Raw genomic sequence first — 19,099 nt, forward strand, 5'->3', positions numbered from 1 at the left:
CTCTTCAGCACGTGTCACTGGTTCTTGTTCCTCTTCATCTGTGACACAAAAATTCTCACCTTCAGGCCAATTTGTAATGACCTCCAAAATCCCGGGGCGATTCAGTTTACCTATATGGGCGTGCTGAGTGATGAGAGCAATCCACTTGCTCCATGTAGCACTGGTGGCATGGTGAGTGGAAGGAACCTTGCCTTTGAACATCCACCCCAGCACTGGTAGTCGGGGTGCCAGGAGGAGTTGTGTTTCAGTGCCCATTATCTCCGAGGCAGCCTGGACTCCTTCATAGGCAGCCAAGATTTCCTTCACTGTGGTAGTGTAGTTGGCTTCAGACCCTCTGTAGCTTCGACTCCAAAATCCCAGTGGTCGACCCCGAGTCTCCTCAGGCTCCTTCTGCCAAAGGCTTCAGGAAAAGCCGTGGTTCCCGGCTGCAGAGTAGAGCACGTTCTTTACCTCTGGTCCTGTCCTGACTGGGCCAAGGGCTACTGCATGAGCAATCTCCTGCTTGATCTGGACAAAGGCCTGTTGCTGCTCAGGGCCCCACTGGAAATTGTTCTTCTTGCGGGTGACCAGGTAAAGAGGGCTCACGATCTGACTGTACTCAGGAATATGCATCCTCCAAAAACCTATTGCACCCAAGAAAGCTTGTGTCTCTTTCTTATTGGTGGGTGGAGACATTTCTGTGATCTTGTTGATGACATCTGTAGGAATCTGACGCCGTCCATCTTGCCACTTCACTCCCAGGAATTGAATCTCACGAGCTGGTCCCTTTACTTTGCTCTTTTTAATGGCAAAAGCAGCTCCCAGGAGAATCTGGATGATTTCCTTCCCTTTCTTGAACACTTCCGCAGCTGTGTTTCCCCACACAATGATGCCATCAATATACTGCAGATGTTCTGGAGCCTCACCCTTTTCCAGTGCAGCCTGGATCAGTCCATGGCAGATGGTGGGGCTGTGCTTCCACCCCTGGGGCAGTCGGTTCCAGGTGTACTGCACTCCCCTCCATGTGAAGGCAAACTGAGGCCTGCATTCTGCTGCCAGAGGGATGGAGAAAAATGCATTGGCAATGTCTATAGTGGCGTACCACCTTGCTGCCTATGACTCAAGCTCATACTGGAGCTCTAATATGTCTGGCACAGCAGCACTCAGTGGTGGAGTCACTTCATTCAATGCACGGTAGTCCACAGTCAATCTCCATTCTCCTTCAGATTTTCACACAGGCCAGATGGGGCTGTTGAAAGGTGAGTGGGTCTTGCTGACCACCCTTTGGCTCTCCAGCTCTCGGATCATCTTACGGATGGGGATCACAGCATCTCGAGTGGTCCTATACTGTCGTTGATGCACTATGGAAGTGGCAATTGGCACTCGTTGCTCTTCTCCCGTCAGGCATCCTACTGCAGATGGATTCTCAGACAACCCAGGCAAGGTGTTCAATTGCTGGATGCCCTCTGTCTCTACAGCAGCTATTCCAAATGCCCATCTGAGTCCTTTTGGGTCTTTGAAGTACCCACTTCGAAGGTAGTCTATGCCCAAAATACATGGGGCCCCTGGGCCAGTCACAATAGGATGCTTCTTCCACTCATTTCCCGTTAGGCTCACATCAGCTTCCACCAAAGTGAAATCCTGGGATCCCCCTGTCACACCAGCAATAGAAACAGACTCTGTCCCCACATGTCTTGATGGGATTAATGTGCATTGCGCACCAGTATTGACCAAAGCTTTGTATTCTTATGGTTCAGATGTGCAAGGCCAACGAATCCACACAGACCAGAAAACACGATTTTCCCTGGCCTCTACCTGGCTAGAGGCAGGGCCCCTCTAAGCCTGGTTATCCTTCTTTCCCAGGGTGTATGTTTTGGATGTTCCTTCGAGGGGATCAGACACGTCATCATCATCATACCTGGCCGTTTGGCTACGGGCAACTGGAGCTGCTTCTATTCTGGTGGCTTCCTTCAGTTCACACACCCGTCGTGCCAGAACAGCGGTAGGTTTCCTATCCCACCTTCTCATGTTTTCCCCACAATCACGCAGGTAAAACCACAGCTCAGCTCGTGGGGTGTATCTTCTCTCACCATCTGGGAAACGTCTGCCTTGGATACCAGAACCTCGGATCTGTACTGCTGAAATTTGGAGAAGGTCTTCTTTAATCTCCTCTCTAAGCTTCTTATGGTTCTCCTCTATCTTATCCTCTAAGTTCTGCAGACGTGTTTCTACCGCTGCGATTCTGGCATGTGTCGGGCCATGTACAGCATCTGCATATGCTCGGAGCTTCCTTGCCATGTCAAGCACAGTCTCACCCCTCTCATCCCTCTTCATGATGGCTAAGGCAGAAGCATATTCGTATGGCCCAAGTCGTACGAGTTTTTGCCACATCACAGATGTGCATGGTACTAAGTCTGGGTACCTAGTTGTTGCATCATCTGAGAAGATAATCTCTGCCACTGCCATTTCTCTCAGGCATTGGATCCCTTGCTCTATTGTCTTCCACTGAGTTTGCTGCATATAGAGATCATCTGCACACAGGTATCTTTCTGCTACACTTCTTAGGACCCGTTCCCAGAGGCTGTGAGAGTTAGCCCCCCTCATCATTCCTTGGTCTATGACAGGATCCTGTGACAGGGATCCCAAATGCCTGGCTTCAGTGCCATCCAGAATTGTAGCCTCGCCTGCAGCATCCCAGAGACGGACCAGCCAACTAATTATGGATTCATCAGACCTTCGAGTGTAATCCTTCTGTAGGCCACGAAGGTCCTTCAGGGAAAAGGACTCAATATTGGCATCTGATCTTGCACCTGCTGCTTTGACTCCTGATTTTAGGTCAGGAGGCACTGAGGTTCCTTCTCCTTCATCATCATCATCATCATCATCGTCCACTGGTCGATTGGTCTTGGCTGTGCATTTCCCACTTCTAGTGCTGGTAGCAACAGCCATGGGTTTAGATGCTGGCTTCGAGCCTAGAGTGTTAGCTGCAGCCTGAGTCACTGGGACAGTTGCTGATTTATCTCCCTGCCCCCCTGCCTCTGTCTGCTGCCCTAGAGTATCTAGCAGTGTGCGATAAGCATATGCCAGGGTCCAGCTCACTGCAATGACCTTCCTCTCCTTAGGCTCATCCTGGTACTTCTCTTTCAGATATTTCCCCACCTCAGCTGGGTTCTGAATTTGTTCATGGGGAAAATCTCAGACTATAGGGTCAGAGAATTCCTTCAGGATTTGGCCCATATCCTCCCATTTCCCACACCACTTAGGATTTTCCACACCAGGGTTTACTCCTGAGTCAGGGGTCTCATCAGCCCATCTAGAAATCTCAGCCCTCATTCTAGAGAAGCAGCAGACTGTATAGAGGAAGGTTACCAGACTGAATACCAGGAAGATGGTTTCTTTAACATTGAAGGGAAACTGAACATCCCTCACTAGTGATGCAACTGATTCATAGGAGAAGGAGGAAAGCAGAGGCTGAAAAACCTCATTCCCTCCTGCTCCTCCTGCGAAAAACTGGATGCATAACCATAGCCATGAACCAGTCATACCTGGAGCAGACCCTAGCATGTTTATAAACTTCTTGCACATTATTGCCACCAAACCCAGCAGGATAGCTATTCTGGTCACAGCCCCTCTGATGTAAAAACTACGTATTAGGGGCAATACTAAAGCTATTTCTGGATAAGAAAATAAACCTAGGGACCAGAGAGGTATTAAAATCTCAAAAAACCCTAGGGACCAGAAATGCATTCAAACCTTCACCCCAATAGACATGAATCCAAAAAGCATGGCTATTAGCTGATTTAAACGAACACAGAGTAATAGCAGCCAAAATGCAGTCAAAACCGGGTTTTTCCACTCTCTCTCTCGCCTCACGTTTGGGCGCCAAAGATTTGTCCTGGTTTAGGGCAAATTTGTTAAAGAATCTGCAAAGGAGGGCCCCTCCAGAAAGCAAAACCCTCACGCCGCACCCCCCCCCCCCAACCAGTTTGGGAAAAAATTCCTTGGAGAGAGGTGGAAGGAACCTGTTTATTTGACTAGCCCAGCAGCCCCCAGCACACAAAATGAACAATACCCGATGACACCGCTTTGAGAAAGATGGCAAAATCAGAAAGTCTCTTTCGGGGGGTGGTTGCTCTGTTCTCAGTCCCTCCGGCGGTGGGCCAGCTGCTGCAGCCGAACCTTCGGTGTTCCCGGGTCCCAGTCCGGAGCAGGTTGGAGATGGTCACCGAAGCAGGAGAGGAGAAACAGTCCAGGAAGCAATGTGGACTGTTTAGCTAGAACTAGCTAATAGGCAGAGGTGAAAGCAGAGCAGAAGCAAGAGCAGAAAAAGAGAGCAAGCAAAAGCAGCAAGCTGAAGCTGGAAGTGAAAAACAGCCTTATGTACCGCTTGTCTCTGTGTTCCTGATAAGAGAAACCCAAACAAAACTTCCACTCTTCAGAGCCGGTCTCAAAGGCACAGAACAGATGAATGGGGATATACAAGCATCATAACGTCACCCCAGGACATCTGGGCAGCACCAAGGGCCTCTCCCCAGCCCAGCCCGGCCGGCTCTGGCTCCACAGCTCTGCTGAGGCCAGGCTGCTCTGGGCACTGCCCCACGGCCTCAGCCCCTGGCAAGGGCACAGCAGTAGCTGCAGCTGCCACAGGACTCAGCCCCAGCCATGGGGAAGGTGCTTGGCCAAGGCCAAAGGAGTCTCCCTGGCTGCCCTGCTCCCCTTGGGCTCAGGTGCTGAGAGCTCTGCAGCCCCTGCTGCCATCCCATCTGCCCAGGGCAGCACAAGAGCCCTGGCCTTCGGGCCATCAAGAGCTGCTCCTGCTCCAGGCCCAGGGCCCATGCCAGAGCTGGGGAAGCCACAAAGCTGTGCCCATTTCTGCTCATTGCTGCTCTCATGGGGATGGATCCTCAGCCACTTGGAGGTTGCTGATGAATTTTGCTACTTCAGAGGCCTCTCCTTTCTAGAGCTCCTCAGTTCAGGAATTCAGAGAGCCAAGCTCATAAACATTTATGCAAAACTCCTGAAAAAGAAAAGTCCCTGGGAATAATTGTAGTTTTCAATTCTTCTGTGTTTAGTTAGACAGATTTCAGAAGTATATTCCAAGTGAATACACTGTATTGAAAACAATGCAGAGAGAATAGTTTTGTCCCCTTAAGTTTTTATTTCCCTGTTTATAGATTGATATCAGTGATATCCAATTGACATTGATCCCCAGCACCTTCTAATGCAGTCTGTATGGATATGAAAATCAAGACCCTTCATGGCTGACAATCAGTAACACTTTCCTCCCACCCCCTCCTCACTCTGTCCCTCATCCAACCCCTGGCACTTGTACGGATCAGGAATGGTGTGGCCAGTAGGAGCAGGGCAGTGATTCTTCCACTATGGTCAGCACTGGTTGGGCAGCACCTCAAGTGCTGTGTCCATTTCTGGGTCCCCCCTAATTTAGGAAGGACTTGGAGGGGCTGGAGCACGTCCAGAGAAGGGCAACAAGGCTAGGGAGAGGTCTGGAGCACAAGTTCTGTGATGAAAAGGCTGAGGGAGCTGGTGTTGTTTATCCTGGAGAAGAGGAGGCCCAGGGGAGACAAGGCAGTGTCAGGGCATGCTGTGGTGTGTTCTTAAGTTCGTTAGTTGGCTCCCCCCATTTTCTGTATTACTTCCTGCTGCTACCCTGCCAGTTAGGTTGCTATGGAAATGAAACTGCTCCTCCCTTAGTTTCTCTTATAAAGTGAAAGTTGTTTCCTCCTTGGGGTCAGGCAATCACTCTTTTTCTCCTCCCAGGTTTCGAGAATTTTCTTTTCTCTGGGAGGTATGGTTGGCTGTAGCCCCGGAGCCCCTCCTATGATTTATAACAGTTGGTTACTTTAGTATATCAGTTATGTTTCGTACCTCCAAATATGTATTTCTATTGCTTAGCCGAGTTTCCCTGCCTTCTTCCCCCCTTTTCCCTTAAAACCCTCTCCTGCCCCTTGTTCGGGGCCATTTGCTGAGTGTTTCCCCTCCTTGTTGGTTCTTCTGTAATAAACCGACAGTTTACCCCCAGCAAGTGGTCGCCTCCTAATTCGTCTCTCACCGCGCTGCTCCAAGCTATCCCCCAGCTCAGCCCGAGGCCAAAGACGCCGAGGGGGGCTGTTTTCTGATGCGCAGGGGCCCTGGCCTTCGCCCCTCACCAGATAGCTGGATTCCAGGGCTGTTCACGCCCCCGCGCAAGGGCACAGGTTGGACTTGATGATCTCCAAGGTCTTTTCCAACCTTGCTGATTCTGGGATTCTCTGATATCACCCTTGGAGCAGTTGCAGGATGAGCCCTGTGCCGCCTCTTCAGAAGGAGGGAACGGGCTGGGCAATAGGAAGAAATTTGCTAAAAGAAGGGTAAAGAAAGCAAAGGTGAAGCAAAGGAAGTGCTCAGGGCAGTTTGGGGAAGGCTGCCAGGCAGCCCTGGCTCTAAGAAACAGTGTCTGCAGTGGCACAGGAAACTCCTGGCTGATGGGAACTAACTTTCTGGCTGACTGCAGAGGCCAGGACAAAGCTGAGTGCTTTCCCTGGTGTCCCCCAGCCCTTGCTGGCCCCAGGAGCTGATGGCATTTGTGCTCCCTCAGGTTCATGTCCCCACAGCAACAGCATGGGGGTGCTCTTGCCTGCTGTGTACAATGCAAACAGGGGCTGCTGAGCCAGTGCTGCCGTGTCTGGGCCTGCAAGGATGGGGCACCTGTGTGAGCTGGGGGAGAGGCCAGGGCTGCAGAGGGGGGATGTTGTTGGCAGCTCCATGAGGACGCTCTGGGATGCTGCCCTGGGCTGTGCAGCACACTGGGGATGGATCAGCTCCTGCTCTGCTGCTCCTTCCCGTCTGTCCCAGGGCCCTTGCAGAGCCCCAGCCCTGCTGTTTGCCCCCAGCCTGCCCACGGCCAACCTGGGGCTGCTCACGGGGCTTTTCTCTGCTGAGCATTGGCCTGGGTGTGTTCTTGAGAGAGCCTGGGCAAGGAGCCTGGAGCCCCCCGGCCCTGGGCTGAGGCGTCAGCGCTGCCCCAGCAGTGCCCATGGCCTGTCCCTGCTGCAGCCCCGGCACTGCCTCCCCCAGGGCTGTGCCCGGCCCCGAGAGCACTCAGGCCCTGCAGCAACACCAGGGCCACCAGAGCAGCGGGGCAAGGCCACGGCAGCAGCACTGGCAACACCAAGTGCTGCTGCTGCTGCTGCTGGGCCAGCACTGATCTGCCCCCAGCTCTGCACACAGACATTGCCGCTGCAGTTCCACAGAAGTTAACAAAAGGGCATCTCTGCAGAAAACTCTGCTGGGAGCTCCTTTAGTTCCTTTAAAGCCACCAAGAGTGCAACCCCTCATTGATACAGTCTGTGGCCACAGGGAAGATGGAGAGAAACAAAATGAGCAATGGCACAAAGAATGGCTTTTCTTAGTGGACAATATGAATACCTAAAATGAAGGAATAAATACCACCACAACCAAACCAACAAGAAGTATCAATGATGACTTTTATTACAAGTGATTGGCAGAAATTGGCCAGCATATTTAATGTTCCTGAAAGCATCCAGTCATCATTGTCCGCACTGCAGCCTTGAGCTCCTGGTTCCTCATGCTGTAGATGAGGGGGTTCAGGGCTGGGGGCACCACCGAGTACAGAACTGACAGGGCCAGATCCAGGGATGGGTAGGACATGGAGGGGGGCTTCAGGTGAGCAAATGTGCCTGTGCTGAGGAAAAGGGAGAGCACACCCAGGTGAGGGAGGCAGGTGGAAAAGGCTTTGTGCCGTCCCTGCTCAGAGGGGATCCTCAGCACCACCCTGAAGATCTGCACATAGGAAAAAACAATGAACACAAAACAACCAAATGTTGCACAGATGGAAAACACAAGAAGCCCAAATTCCCTGAGCTTTGAGTGTGAGCAGGAAAGCTTGAGAATGGTGGGGATTTCACAGAAGAACTGGCCCAGGGCATTGCCATGGCACAGGGGCAGGGAAAATGTATTGACTGTTTGCAGAAGAGCATTGAGAAAGGCACTGGCCCAGGCAGTTCCTGCCATGTGGGCACAAGCTCTGCTGCTCATGAGGGTCCCATAGTGCAGGGGTTTGCAGATGGACATGTAGCGGTCATAACACATGATGGTCAGGAGAAAATACTCTGCTCCCATGAAGAAGATCAGCAGAAAAACCTGAGTAGCACATCCTTTGTAGGAGATGGTGCTGGTGTCCCAGAGGGAATTGTGCATGGCTTTGGGGACAGTGGTGCAGATCATGCCCAAGTCAGTGAGGGCCAGGTTGAGCAGGAAGAAGAACATGGGCGTGTGCAGGTGGTGGCCGCAGGCTACGGCGCTGATGATGAGGCCGTTGCCCAGGAGGGCAGCCAGGGAGATGCCCAGCAGGAGGCAGAAGTGCATGAGCTGCAGCTGCCGCGTATCTGCCAATGCCAGCAGGAGGAAGTGCCTGATGGAGCTGCTGTTGGACATTTGCTGTGGCCTCAGCATGGGGACCTGTTCATGGAGAAAGGCCAGTGAGAAGTCAGGAGGGGCTGCTTTGAGCCAAGCCTGGGCCATTCCCCACAGACTGTCCCTGCAGCCTTGTTCCTGCTCTGGGAAATCCTTCACCCAGGTCCCTGCCTGAGCTCCAGTTGTGCTGGCTGAGTTTGCTGGGAACAGCCAGGCCTGTGCTTAGGGGCTCTCAAGGAGCCATCCCTGCCCTGCTCCCCTGGATTTGTGGCCATGGGGCAGAGGGACAAGGCTGGATATTCAGGATTTGACAGGGGAATCGCTTCTAATGCAGACAGGGTCACTAGCATCTGCATTCACGGTCCTGTAAGACACGAATAGCAGGACTTTTTTTAGGAATTGTCTTCCTCCCCACCCTTCATTCCTGGCTCTCTGAGGTCAGAAATCCCCAGCATTTCTGCTGCACTCAGAGTTTGCCACTGAGAGATGGGAGAGCCAAAGGATTCCCTCTGGCTGAGGAAAGGTGAGGGGTTGCATGGGCTTGTTCCCACCTGCTCTGGCTTTGCACCTTTGGCTGCAATGAGAGCACAGTCACACTCCTGGGTCACCCTGGGATAAACCAGACCCTGCCCAGAGCAGAGGGATCCCTGAATGTCTCACCCTCCCTAAAGGTGTCTGGGCAAGGTCTCAGCACCCCCTTGTGCCAAGGACACTCATGGCTCCCTTGGCAAACTCAGCAGCATTTCCTCAGCTGTGGCAGCTCTGCACGTCCCCGTGGGACATTCAGGGAACTCCCAGAGGCTCTGGCACAGATTTACCACCAGGAGGGCAGCTCAGAGCTTGGAAGGGCACAGCAAGGAGATCCCTGGCTGTGCCCATGATGGGATCTCAGGGAGGGGGCTCAGCTCATTCCCCTTTCCCATGGACTGCTTTGCCCACAGCCCCACAGGTGCCAGGGAAGCTTGGACACCCCATTCCCATGGACAGCCCTGCCTGGCTGGAATGCCAAGGGCAGAGCCTGACTCAGCTGCTGCAGATGCCAGAGCCTCCCTGAGAGCAGCAGATAACAGTGACAATATCAGGGCAGGGCAGAACCGAGAGAAGATGTTGTGGTGCTGTGTCTGAGAGGGCAGGGCAGAGACAGCCGGGCACTCAGGACAGTGTTCCCGTGCCCAGCTGTGCCCGGCACCTCCCACACACCAACAGTGCCCTCATCCTGCTCCCAGCACTGCTCTCTTCAGCCCCCTCTCCTTCCCTGAGCATCTCCCTGGGCCTGGACATTCCCTCCTCAGAGGAGCCTTGTCCCTGCCAGTGCTCACAGAGCCCATCCCAGCCTGTGTGCCCTGGCCGGCGCCCTACAGAAACCTGCCTGTGTGCAGGGCCCTAGCTGGAGCAGGCTCTGTGTGCAGCTGGGCAAGGGCAGCTCAGGAGAGCCCTGCTGGGCCCTGCAAAGGTGATGCTGCTGCTGTCCAGGGCTGAGGAGTGGCTGAGGGCCCTTTGGGAGGCTCCCAGCAGAGAGACTGACCACCCAAAGTTACAGTTCTGGACTCTCTGTAAATGTTCAAACATTACTTTGATGATCCAGTGTGTCCCTTTCAACTCAGAATGTTCTGTGATTCTCAGATTACAAGTCCTGTTCTGCTTCTCTCACCCCTCTGTTGTCTGTAATCCAAAGAGAAAAAAAAACCGTTGCAGTAATGTTAGAACAGTAAAGTAAAAACCAGACATTAATTGGAAACTTCCAGGTGTCCCAGTGGGGATGTAGCACATCTTGGCCCCTGATTTCAGCAATTTATTAAGGTTGATTAATTAGGATATTTAACAGGAACATCCAATAGCAGATTCAGTTGCCCTGGTTACACATCCCTGGGTCAACCCATTGGAGTAGGTCCAAAGGCTTCTTTGCCTTCCCTTTTTGTTATGACTGCTCATATTCTGGTCAGAAACCAGAATGTTCTTCTTGTAGGTCCTATTCCTGATAATAAGACTATACAGTGTTTCAGGAATGTATTTAGACAGTCAGCTTATTGTTCTAAAATCTAAGAGAAAGGTTGACAAACATACTAGAGTTAATTAAAGATTATAGTTATTGAAGAATTAAAGGTTATAATTCTAGAAGTATATAATAGTAATTTGACCTAATTAAGAGTTTAATAGAGTTAAGGAAATATTATAGTTTTATAACTATATAATAATAATTTGCAGAGCTACAAAGAGATGAAAAATGTATAAAACCAAAAATCTTTATGTCATCACCCTAACCTTCCCACTCTACTCCAAGCAGGAAATTCAAAACACTCTCATGAAAGCTCCTGATCTTTCCAGCAATCCCATGCTTACCTTCTTTGGGAAGTGTCCTCCGGAGCTGTGCCCAGGCTGGTCTGGAGCTGGGAGCAGCCCTGCCCCACCCAGCCCCTCTCAGCAGCAGCCCCTGCCCTGCTCAGGGTGGCTCCTTCCCCCCAGAGCTTCCCCCCAGCGCTGGGAGCAGCTCCCCAGGCCGGCTGAGAGCTGTCCCTGGCAGGCAGCAGAGTCCCTGCCCCAGCACAGTGCCCTGGGCTGCAGGACCCTGCACTGCAGGACAGCCCTGGGCACCCCTGGCTGCAGCCCCAGCTGCTCAGCCCTGCAGCAGAGCCTGGCAACAGGAGCTGCCTTGGGCTGTGCCTGGGCTGGGGCAGCAGGGAAAGCCAGCCCTGCCCCAGGGCCGCAGCCCTGCCCTGGAGCAGCTCTGAGAGTCCTCCTGAAAGGTCCTCAAAGCTGTGGGATGTGCCAGCTCCAGGAGATTCCTACAGAACTGCAGCTTCTCTTCCCACAGCCAGGGAATGACTGTTTCAAACCTGGGCTGATTTCTGCTCTGGTGAGCCCTGAGTGAGCTCTGCTCTGTGCTCCCAGCCCAGGCTGAGTTTAACCCCTCTGTGCCTCTGTGCTGTGCCCGGCGTGGCTGTAGGCAGTGCCCCAGCCCTGCTGGGCTGTGCACAGGAGCTGCTCCTGGCCAGAGCTGTCTCTCTGCAGCGCTGCCCTTGCCAGGAGCTGCCTCTGGGCCAGGAGCCTCTGTGCAGGTTTTTCAAAGGACTTTGATTTGGCTTTTAACTTGGAGTCTCTGGGAGCTTTGTGCAATCATGGCCTCCAACTATCTGCTGTAATTAGTCCCTGGAGAGGCTTTGTCAGTAACAACACTCAGTGGGGCTCATTAATACTTCAGGGTACTTCAGTTTTTTAAGGTATTTGGTGTTTCCCTTTTGATACAGGCTCTGTGAGAGCTTTGTACAATCATGGCCCCAATTATCTGCTTTAACGAGTCCCTTGAGAGCTTTGTACTGACACTCAGTAGTGCTCATTAATACTTTGAGATACTTAAGGTATTTAAGGTACTTTGGATTTTCCTTTCTGCACTGAGTCTCTGAGAGGATTTCATGCCATCCTGGCTTCCAATTCTCTCCTCCAAGGAGTCCATGAGGAGCCTGTGTTGGGGATGGACCTCAGAGGGACACATTCATGCCTCAAGAAACTTTGGGGTTTTTGTCCGTCTTTGACTCCTGGAAAGGTTTGTGCAATCTCCTCTCAGGCCCTGAGGTTTCAGGGCTCAGGTCCAAATGCACCATGGGGCTCATTATGATCAAGTACATCCTGACAAACCATGGTTTTGCTTTGATTTCCCTCTACTGTAGTGCAGTTCACTAGGAAGTTCTTTTTCTGTTGTTACAGAGAAATATTTCAAATAGCTTCCAATAAATCCATATTCCTGTTTTAAGGGTGTATGGTTCTCTTTAGAGAAGAAATGATAGCAGCATTCTGTGACTGATAGATGCAGGGGCTTTCCTAAGGAGGTCTGGCCTGGTCAGAGAAGCTGTGTCTTGAGATCTGACCCAGTGTGGAGAGCCTTGCTCCACATTTCCAAACCCCATCCTGTCTCTCCTCACTCACCTGGGGTCAGCTTTGCTTGGAGAACTGGCTGCACTCAGCCAAAGTGGGGTTTTTCTTCTTTTATTTTAGTAGTCTAAAACTCCTAAGCTCCCTGTTGAAAACAGACACCCTCCTCAAGTGTGTGCCAAGCCCAAGCTGCCACCAAGATCACTCCAGACCTGCCCTGGGCCAGCTGTGAGGATGTGTGGAGGCCCAGGGGCCCACCATCAGAGTCTCAATCCCCCAGACATGGAGGACTGGTTCCAGATAAGAGGAATAGGCTTTCAGGTTAGGGTGAGACGCTTTCTTCTCCCATTGATCTTTGCAGGCACATGATTTATGGCATGTTATGTTACCCCATTGGCCCATTGGCCTAATTATCCTAGTTCAACTCCTATTGCCCACATTTGTTTAGCCTTAGAATGTTCTTCTCTCTCTGTCCCTCCATTGGCCCTTGTTTGCTGCATTCCTCCACCTTTGTTTCCTTATTGGCTGACCTGACTTCTGACCCTTCCTCTGCACCATTTTCCCCCATATCCATTGGACCCTGACCCTCAGCTCCACCCTCACTACCCCATATAAGACTCTGTTCCCTCAGCCTACACCCTGTCTTCATCCCTGGAGCCTGTTCAGCTGTGTACCCTGTTCCTGTACCAATAAACCCAGTTTGCGGGAGATCAGATGAAAACCCATCCTGCCTGTTCTGTCAGCTTTCTAAGGTAGCAGTGAGCATTGGGTTCATGAGTGCTGGATGCTACAAGGGCCTCAGTAGAGCCATGATGCTACACATGGCACCCGAACAGGGACCTGATTTGTTAAGGTCCCCGGTAGCATCTCCAGCAGTGATCCTGCCAGCCAAATGTCACTGGAAGCTGTACCCCTTCTGGTCAACCACAACACTGAAATGAGACTCAATTTTTATTGAATCTCACTGAAGAAGTCGACAATCCCCTCAACATCTGTGGGACCAGCTTTGCTGACAGCCCCACAAGCCCCACTTTGGCTGAAGATCGTGCCTGTGAGACTGAGAATGAGTGACTGAGTGGCAGAGAGCTCCCAGGGGTTTGGTCTTTTGATTTTACATTCCTGTGGATGGGCATTTCCTCTTTCATTGGGTGCAGCTATGGGAAATAATCAGTTCCAAGCTGCAAAGGATGTTTTGGAGAGTTTTGGTGAGTTTTAAATTTAGAGGGAAGTTCATTATCTGAGGTGAGTTTAAAAGGTATTGTTCATGGTTATTTGAGGAGTTTCCTGATATCTCTGTTGATTCTATCTATCAGTTACCGTTTTGGGATGCTGTTGGGAAAAAGCTTTATATTTTACAAACACAAGGGGTTTTAAAAGTTGGGAAATTTTATCTGTTGTTTCATTCAATTTATAGGATCATTTAACGAGTTCATGGTTCAAACCCTTTGTCTTGGTTTATTCAACCTGCCCCCCACATTCCCTGAGAACAGGACGGGAGATGGAGCCCGCCCTTTGGCACAGACAAGCCATCTGCCATCTGCCATCTTCCCTCCTTTTCTGTCCTCTTCTCAGGGTGGTAGTGGCCGTGCTGCCCTGAGATACTCCCTTGACCACATTCCTTCATCCCCAGATCCTAATCCCTCTTCCTATAAATCACAAGATGGCAATACTCCTGTTAGGGAGATGTCCATTTCAGATTCCCTCCTGCCTTCATCCTCCTTTCCTGCCTTTTCTCTGGGTACCTCCCATGTGATGGGCCCCACCTTGACATCAAATTCCGCCCTCAGAACTGGACATGGGGCCAACTGGAAGGAAGCCATTTTTGCTACCAAAGGCCTTCAACACTGGGTGTTGCCAGTTGGCCAAAAGCCCTGCGCCCCTCCCAGCAGACCTGCTTCCTCCACAGAGGAAGAGAGTGATAGCTTATCCGAGAGTGAGGATGAGCCCAAGGATTCTTGGCAGAGGATGCAGAGAAAAGCCACAAAGGAGGGGGACTGGGAGGTGGTATCCAAGATTCAGGTGGCATCTGTGCAGTATAAAGAGGAGCCAAAATGTCGCAGACATTTCTTCATAGAAATCCTTTCTTTGGGATTTCTCCTTCTTCTGGGAAGCAAAGGGCCCCAGAAGAAGAATGTAAACAATTGTTATCAGCTGTTGTGAAATGTAGCAGGTGTCCCTGTGATTGGCTCATCTTCCTTGTGTACCATTAAAGGCCAATCACAGGAGCAGCTCAGGGACAGATTCCCTGGGCAAAGAACTTTGTTATTCATTCCTTCTATTCTATTCTTAGCATAGCTGCTCTCTGCAACTTCTCCTTTTATTCCTTTTAGTATAGTTATAATGTATTATATATCTTATATCAATAAATCAGCCTTCTGATCAAGAAACAAGATTCTTGTCCTTCTCTCACCACAGTGACCGTCTAAGGTCGCTGTAATACCAAAACCTCAATGGGAATCTATTCCCATAGGGAAATGAAGGATTTAGTAAAGGTTGCAAAGGATTATGGGAGGGATTCTCCCTATTTTAACCATTTGCTGCATGTGCCATTTACTGCCCACATGATGGTACCATAAAATTTAAAACAGTGTATGAAAATTATATTGTCACCTGACAAATTTATTTTGTGGAAAGGAGTTTGGATAAATAAAGTTAATGAGTTGCCAAAAGGTTATGTTGAGGAAGAAGGGTGACAACACCTCACAATGGACCGCATTACCAGGGAAGGAGACTATACTAGACTGCAATATCAGGCTGAAGTCCTCCCCTGGTCAATACTGTAAGATCTCAAAGGTGCTGCATGGTCCACCCTCCTCCAAACACCTGATGTTTCTACACCCCACACTGACTTCACTGACATTCACCAATGCCTGGACAAGAGCTATATCAAGTTTGTCGATCACCTTATGAAAGTGCTGGAAAAACAGGTCGACAATCAAAAGGTCCGGGATTATCTTATTAGTAAATTAGCTTTCTGTAATGCCAGTATTGACTGCAGAAAGGTTCTGCACAGCCTCACCCTTGACCCTGAGCCAGCCATCGCTCAGATGGTTGATGTTTGCACCCACCAAGCAGTCTCAGACCATGCCTCCAGCCTAGCCAAGGCCACCAGCCAGGGTGCAATGGAAGCGCTGGTTGCAGCAAATGTGCTTCTCCACAATATAGAATGTAATAAAGGCAGTGGAAACTGTAATAACTGCGGGAAAACTGGACATGTAGCAAAAGACTGTAAATACAAGAATAACAACCGTTCTGGTTTTTCACCCAGCCCTCAGTCCCACAGTCATTGCCCAAACTGTTCCTGAAGCCAACAGCACTACCAGCCCTCGGGAAACTCCCAGCAGAGCACAAAAGGACACCAAATATGAAGTTATTTCGTCCCGCTCTTCCATCAGTGATAGAGGTCCTAGGTTACAATATAAAGATATATTCTATTCCCATCCTCAAGGGCTGTTGAAAGCAGGAGGGACATTGTTTTATTCCTTATCTCCTGTTAATAGGCCCATCAATGCCTTTCCCCATGACTAAGAGATAACTCCCTCCAGGAGCCATTTCTGTTTAATGGACCCACCTTATGACTCATAGAATACTATCAGCCCATTGTGAGATGCTCTGCCCAGGGGGAAGGAGCAAAGCATCCCCACCTGGATATTATCTGGGGTTTGGGACAAAACAAGCTGCCTTTCCACTGGATTTCCCAGAGCAACAGCTGCCTTTTCCACTGGATTTTCAGAGGAAGACTACACCCTTCTACAGGATCACTGCTCCAACAGAACCACATCTGCCACTCCAAGAGGACTGCAGCCACCATTCCAACTGGAGTGCTACCAACACCCTGACAACAGAGTGACAGGTTATATTCTGACTTTATCAATGTTTTTTCTTTTGCATTACTGAGTGCATTTTGGTTATTTTTCCTAATAGATTGTACTTATGACTTGGAGTCTCTCTTTGGTTTTGCTTTCAAACCAGAACAAATGAAAACCTTGAGTGGGTTTCCTGAAAAACAAACCCACCTCAGAAACCACCTGCTCAGTCCAGGCTGCCTGGAGTGCTGTCACCTTTCTACAAGGGACAGTGTGAGCAGAAATGATCTCCGGAAGCAGAATTCTCTGAGTCTTGCAGCTGAATTCTCTGTCCTTGTCCTTTCCCTGGATCTCTGTTGCAGATGGAAGCTGCTGGTGCCATCCTCACCTTTAACCTCTCTCTTGAATGCAAACAGATGTTCCCACATTTGTTAAGCAGGATTTGCTCAATGTTCCTACAAAACTTTTGTTGTTTCTCATGGAATGAAGGGGCCATTTTGGCACTGAGGGGGTGACGTAGAAGCAAGGAGTAAATTGTGACCCAGGGGTCCCATGGAACCAAGTGGCCATGGTGACACAGCAGGGCCACGTGGATAAGGTGGTCCATTGTGACACTGTGGATCCAAGGAGACCATGGAGACACCTCCAGAACCTCATGGAACCAAGGAGTCCATGGTGACCCAGGGGGCTGCATGGAGCCAATGGTCCATGGTGACACTGCCCATCCAAGGAGGCCATTTGGACACTGCGGAAGCTCATGGAGGGAGGGAGGCCATTGTGACACTGAAGAACTTCATGGCACCAAATATCCATGGTCACACGGCAGCAGGGCATCATGGGAACCAAGGAACCACTGTTGGCAGTAGGGAAACTCATGGAACCAGGGGCCCTTGTGGCACTGCAGAACCAACAGAGCTGCTGGACCTTGTCCCCTGGCCCTGCACAGCTCCTTGGGAGGCATGGCAGGAGCAGCACCCTGGGAGCCTCGGGAATGCCCCTCTGGGATCCATGGCACACACTGCCAGGGTCTGGAATTCCAGTTCCCAGCTAGGAAAAGATGTACCTGCCCTGGGAGGTAAAGCTTTTAAGAAGGAGCCAAAAGCCAAGTGGAGCAAGATCCTACAGTGACATTTCACTGTCAGCCTTCATAACTTCAGCCACGTTTCTTGTAGCTCCTGGATGGGGAATTAAATCAGGGCAGGGTCTTTGGTAGCAGCTGCCCTGGTAATGGGAAACACTGAGAGAGAAACAGCGCAGGGAAAGAGAGGCAGGAGAGAAAGGAGGACACAAACACAATTAGCTGTGAAGGAGGCACTCTGAAAAACAAACTGGAACTGACAGAAAATGAATGGGACAGAAATCAATATTCTGAAAGTTTTATTTACTATCAAAATACATCCCACCCACCCAGCCCCAGACAATCCCCAATCCCCAAGCCTCAAATTTGGATCCCACTTCTCCCAATCTCTTTCCAATCCCATCTCACCTTGGAGGCTGTGGAACTGAGTAAATTTGGCATTGGACTGAGTTTTTTATAAGGTGGGAACAAGCCGATTTGAGGTGGGATTGAGCCCTTTTGAGGTAAGATTGAGTTGTTTTCAGTGGGATTGAGCCCTTTGGAGGTGACAGATCAATCCATTATGACTTTTGGAGTACAAAGAGATGGAGAACACTTCCTGAAATCCTCCAAGAACACACTAATCCCCCAGAATATGTATTTAAACCATAAATTCCATCTGAAATACATGTTATAAGGTGGGACTTGAAACATCTTTAATAAATAACTTTCCTTTAATCCTATTTCAGGTGTTTTTAAGCAATAAAGACAAATCAGAAGAAAATTAGGGCCAAACCAAAAGGATAACCAGCCAGGTGTCCTCCCCACATGGATCACAGGGAATGTGGGTCACCAGGGATCTGACCAACATGGATCCTTCTGTGGGGCATGGAGTTGGAGCAGTGCATAAAGCTCTTCCTGCAGTCAGAGCATTTGTGGGGCTTCCCTTTCTGGTGCCTCCATTGGTGTTTGGTCAAGTGAGACCTCTGGGTGATGCTCTTCCCACACTGGGGACACTCGTAGGGCCTCTCCCCAGTGTGGATGCACTGGTGGGTGATGAGGGTGGAGTTGTGCCTGAAGCCCTTCCCTCGATTGGGCCAGTGGAAGGGCCTCTCATCCGTGTGAATCCGCTCATGCAGGAGGAGACTGGAGCTGGTCTGACACCTCTTCCCACACTCGGGACACTCATAGGGCCTCTCCCCAGTGTGGATGCGTTGGTGCCCGATGAGGGCAGATCTGCAGCTGAAGCCCTTCCCACATTCCCCACACTCGTAGGCCCATTCCCCCGTGTGGATCATCTGGTGGCTGATCAGGGTGCTGCTCTGCCTGAAGCTCTTCCCACACTCCCAGAATTTGTGGGGCTTCTCCCCATCATGAAGCTGCTGCCTGGCCATCAGCTCTGAGCTCTGGCTGAAGCTTTGTCCACCTTCCTGGCACAGGGTGGGTCTTTCCTTCTCAGAGCACACTGGGCTGGGTTTGAAGCCCCTCCTGCTGCAGGATCTCTGGGGATTTTCCTCCCCATTGGAATTCTGCACTGTGGAGTCACTCAAAATGGCCTTTTCCATGAGGTTATACCATGGAGATTTTTCCTCCATGGTCTCCATTCTCAGCTCCTTCTCTGGGGCAGGAACAACAAGGAGAGGATGGAATTTGCCTCTGTGCCAGAGGGAAGGGGTAGGAGATCCCCCCAGTGCATCCCCGACAGGATGGGGTTGGCAGCTGGGTTGGCCTGCAGCCAGGGGCCATGCTGGCCTGGGAGATGGAGAAGGAGAGAGGGGGAAAGGGGCACTGACTTCCTCCTCACCTGCCCGGGTATCCCAGGGATCCTTCCTCTTCCTCGCAGCCTCCTCCTCCATCCAATCAAGGTTTGGGAATGGGAAATCCTGGTTTGGGAAGAAGATAAAAGGTGAGTACATTGTCTTTTGTACTGGTTTGAAGGTAAACCTGGGGGAGAGTC

At 50.8% G+C, this 19,099-nt stretch overlaps 1 protein-coding gene across 1 annotated transcript; it reads right to left on the reverse strand.

The window, feature by feature from the left end:
* Positions 1-17,975: 17,975 nt before the first annotated feature.
* LOC141726806 (uncharacterized) lies at positions 17,976-18,602 on the reverse strand (the record flags this gene model as incomplete). Its single annotated transcript, XM_074531874.1, has 1 exon — positions 17,976-18,602. A coding segment is annotated over one exon (627 nt), but the record flags the coding sequence as incomplete, so codon positions are not given.
* Positions 18,603-19,099: the final 497 nt, after the last annotated feature.

This window comes from Zonotrichia albicollis, chromosome W, assembly GCF_047830755.1.
Source record: "Zonotrichia albicollis isolate bZonAlb1 chromosome W, bZonAlb1.hap1, whole genome shotgun sequence".
NCBI classification, from domain to species: Eukaryota; Metazoa; Chordata; class Aves; order Passeriformes; family Passerellidae; genus Zonotrichia; species Zonotrichia albicollis.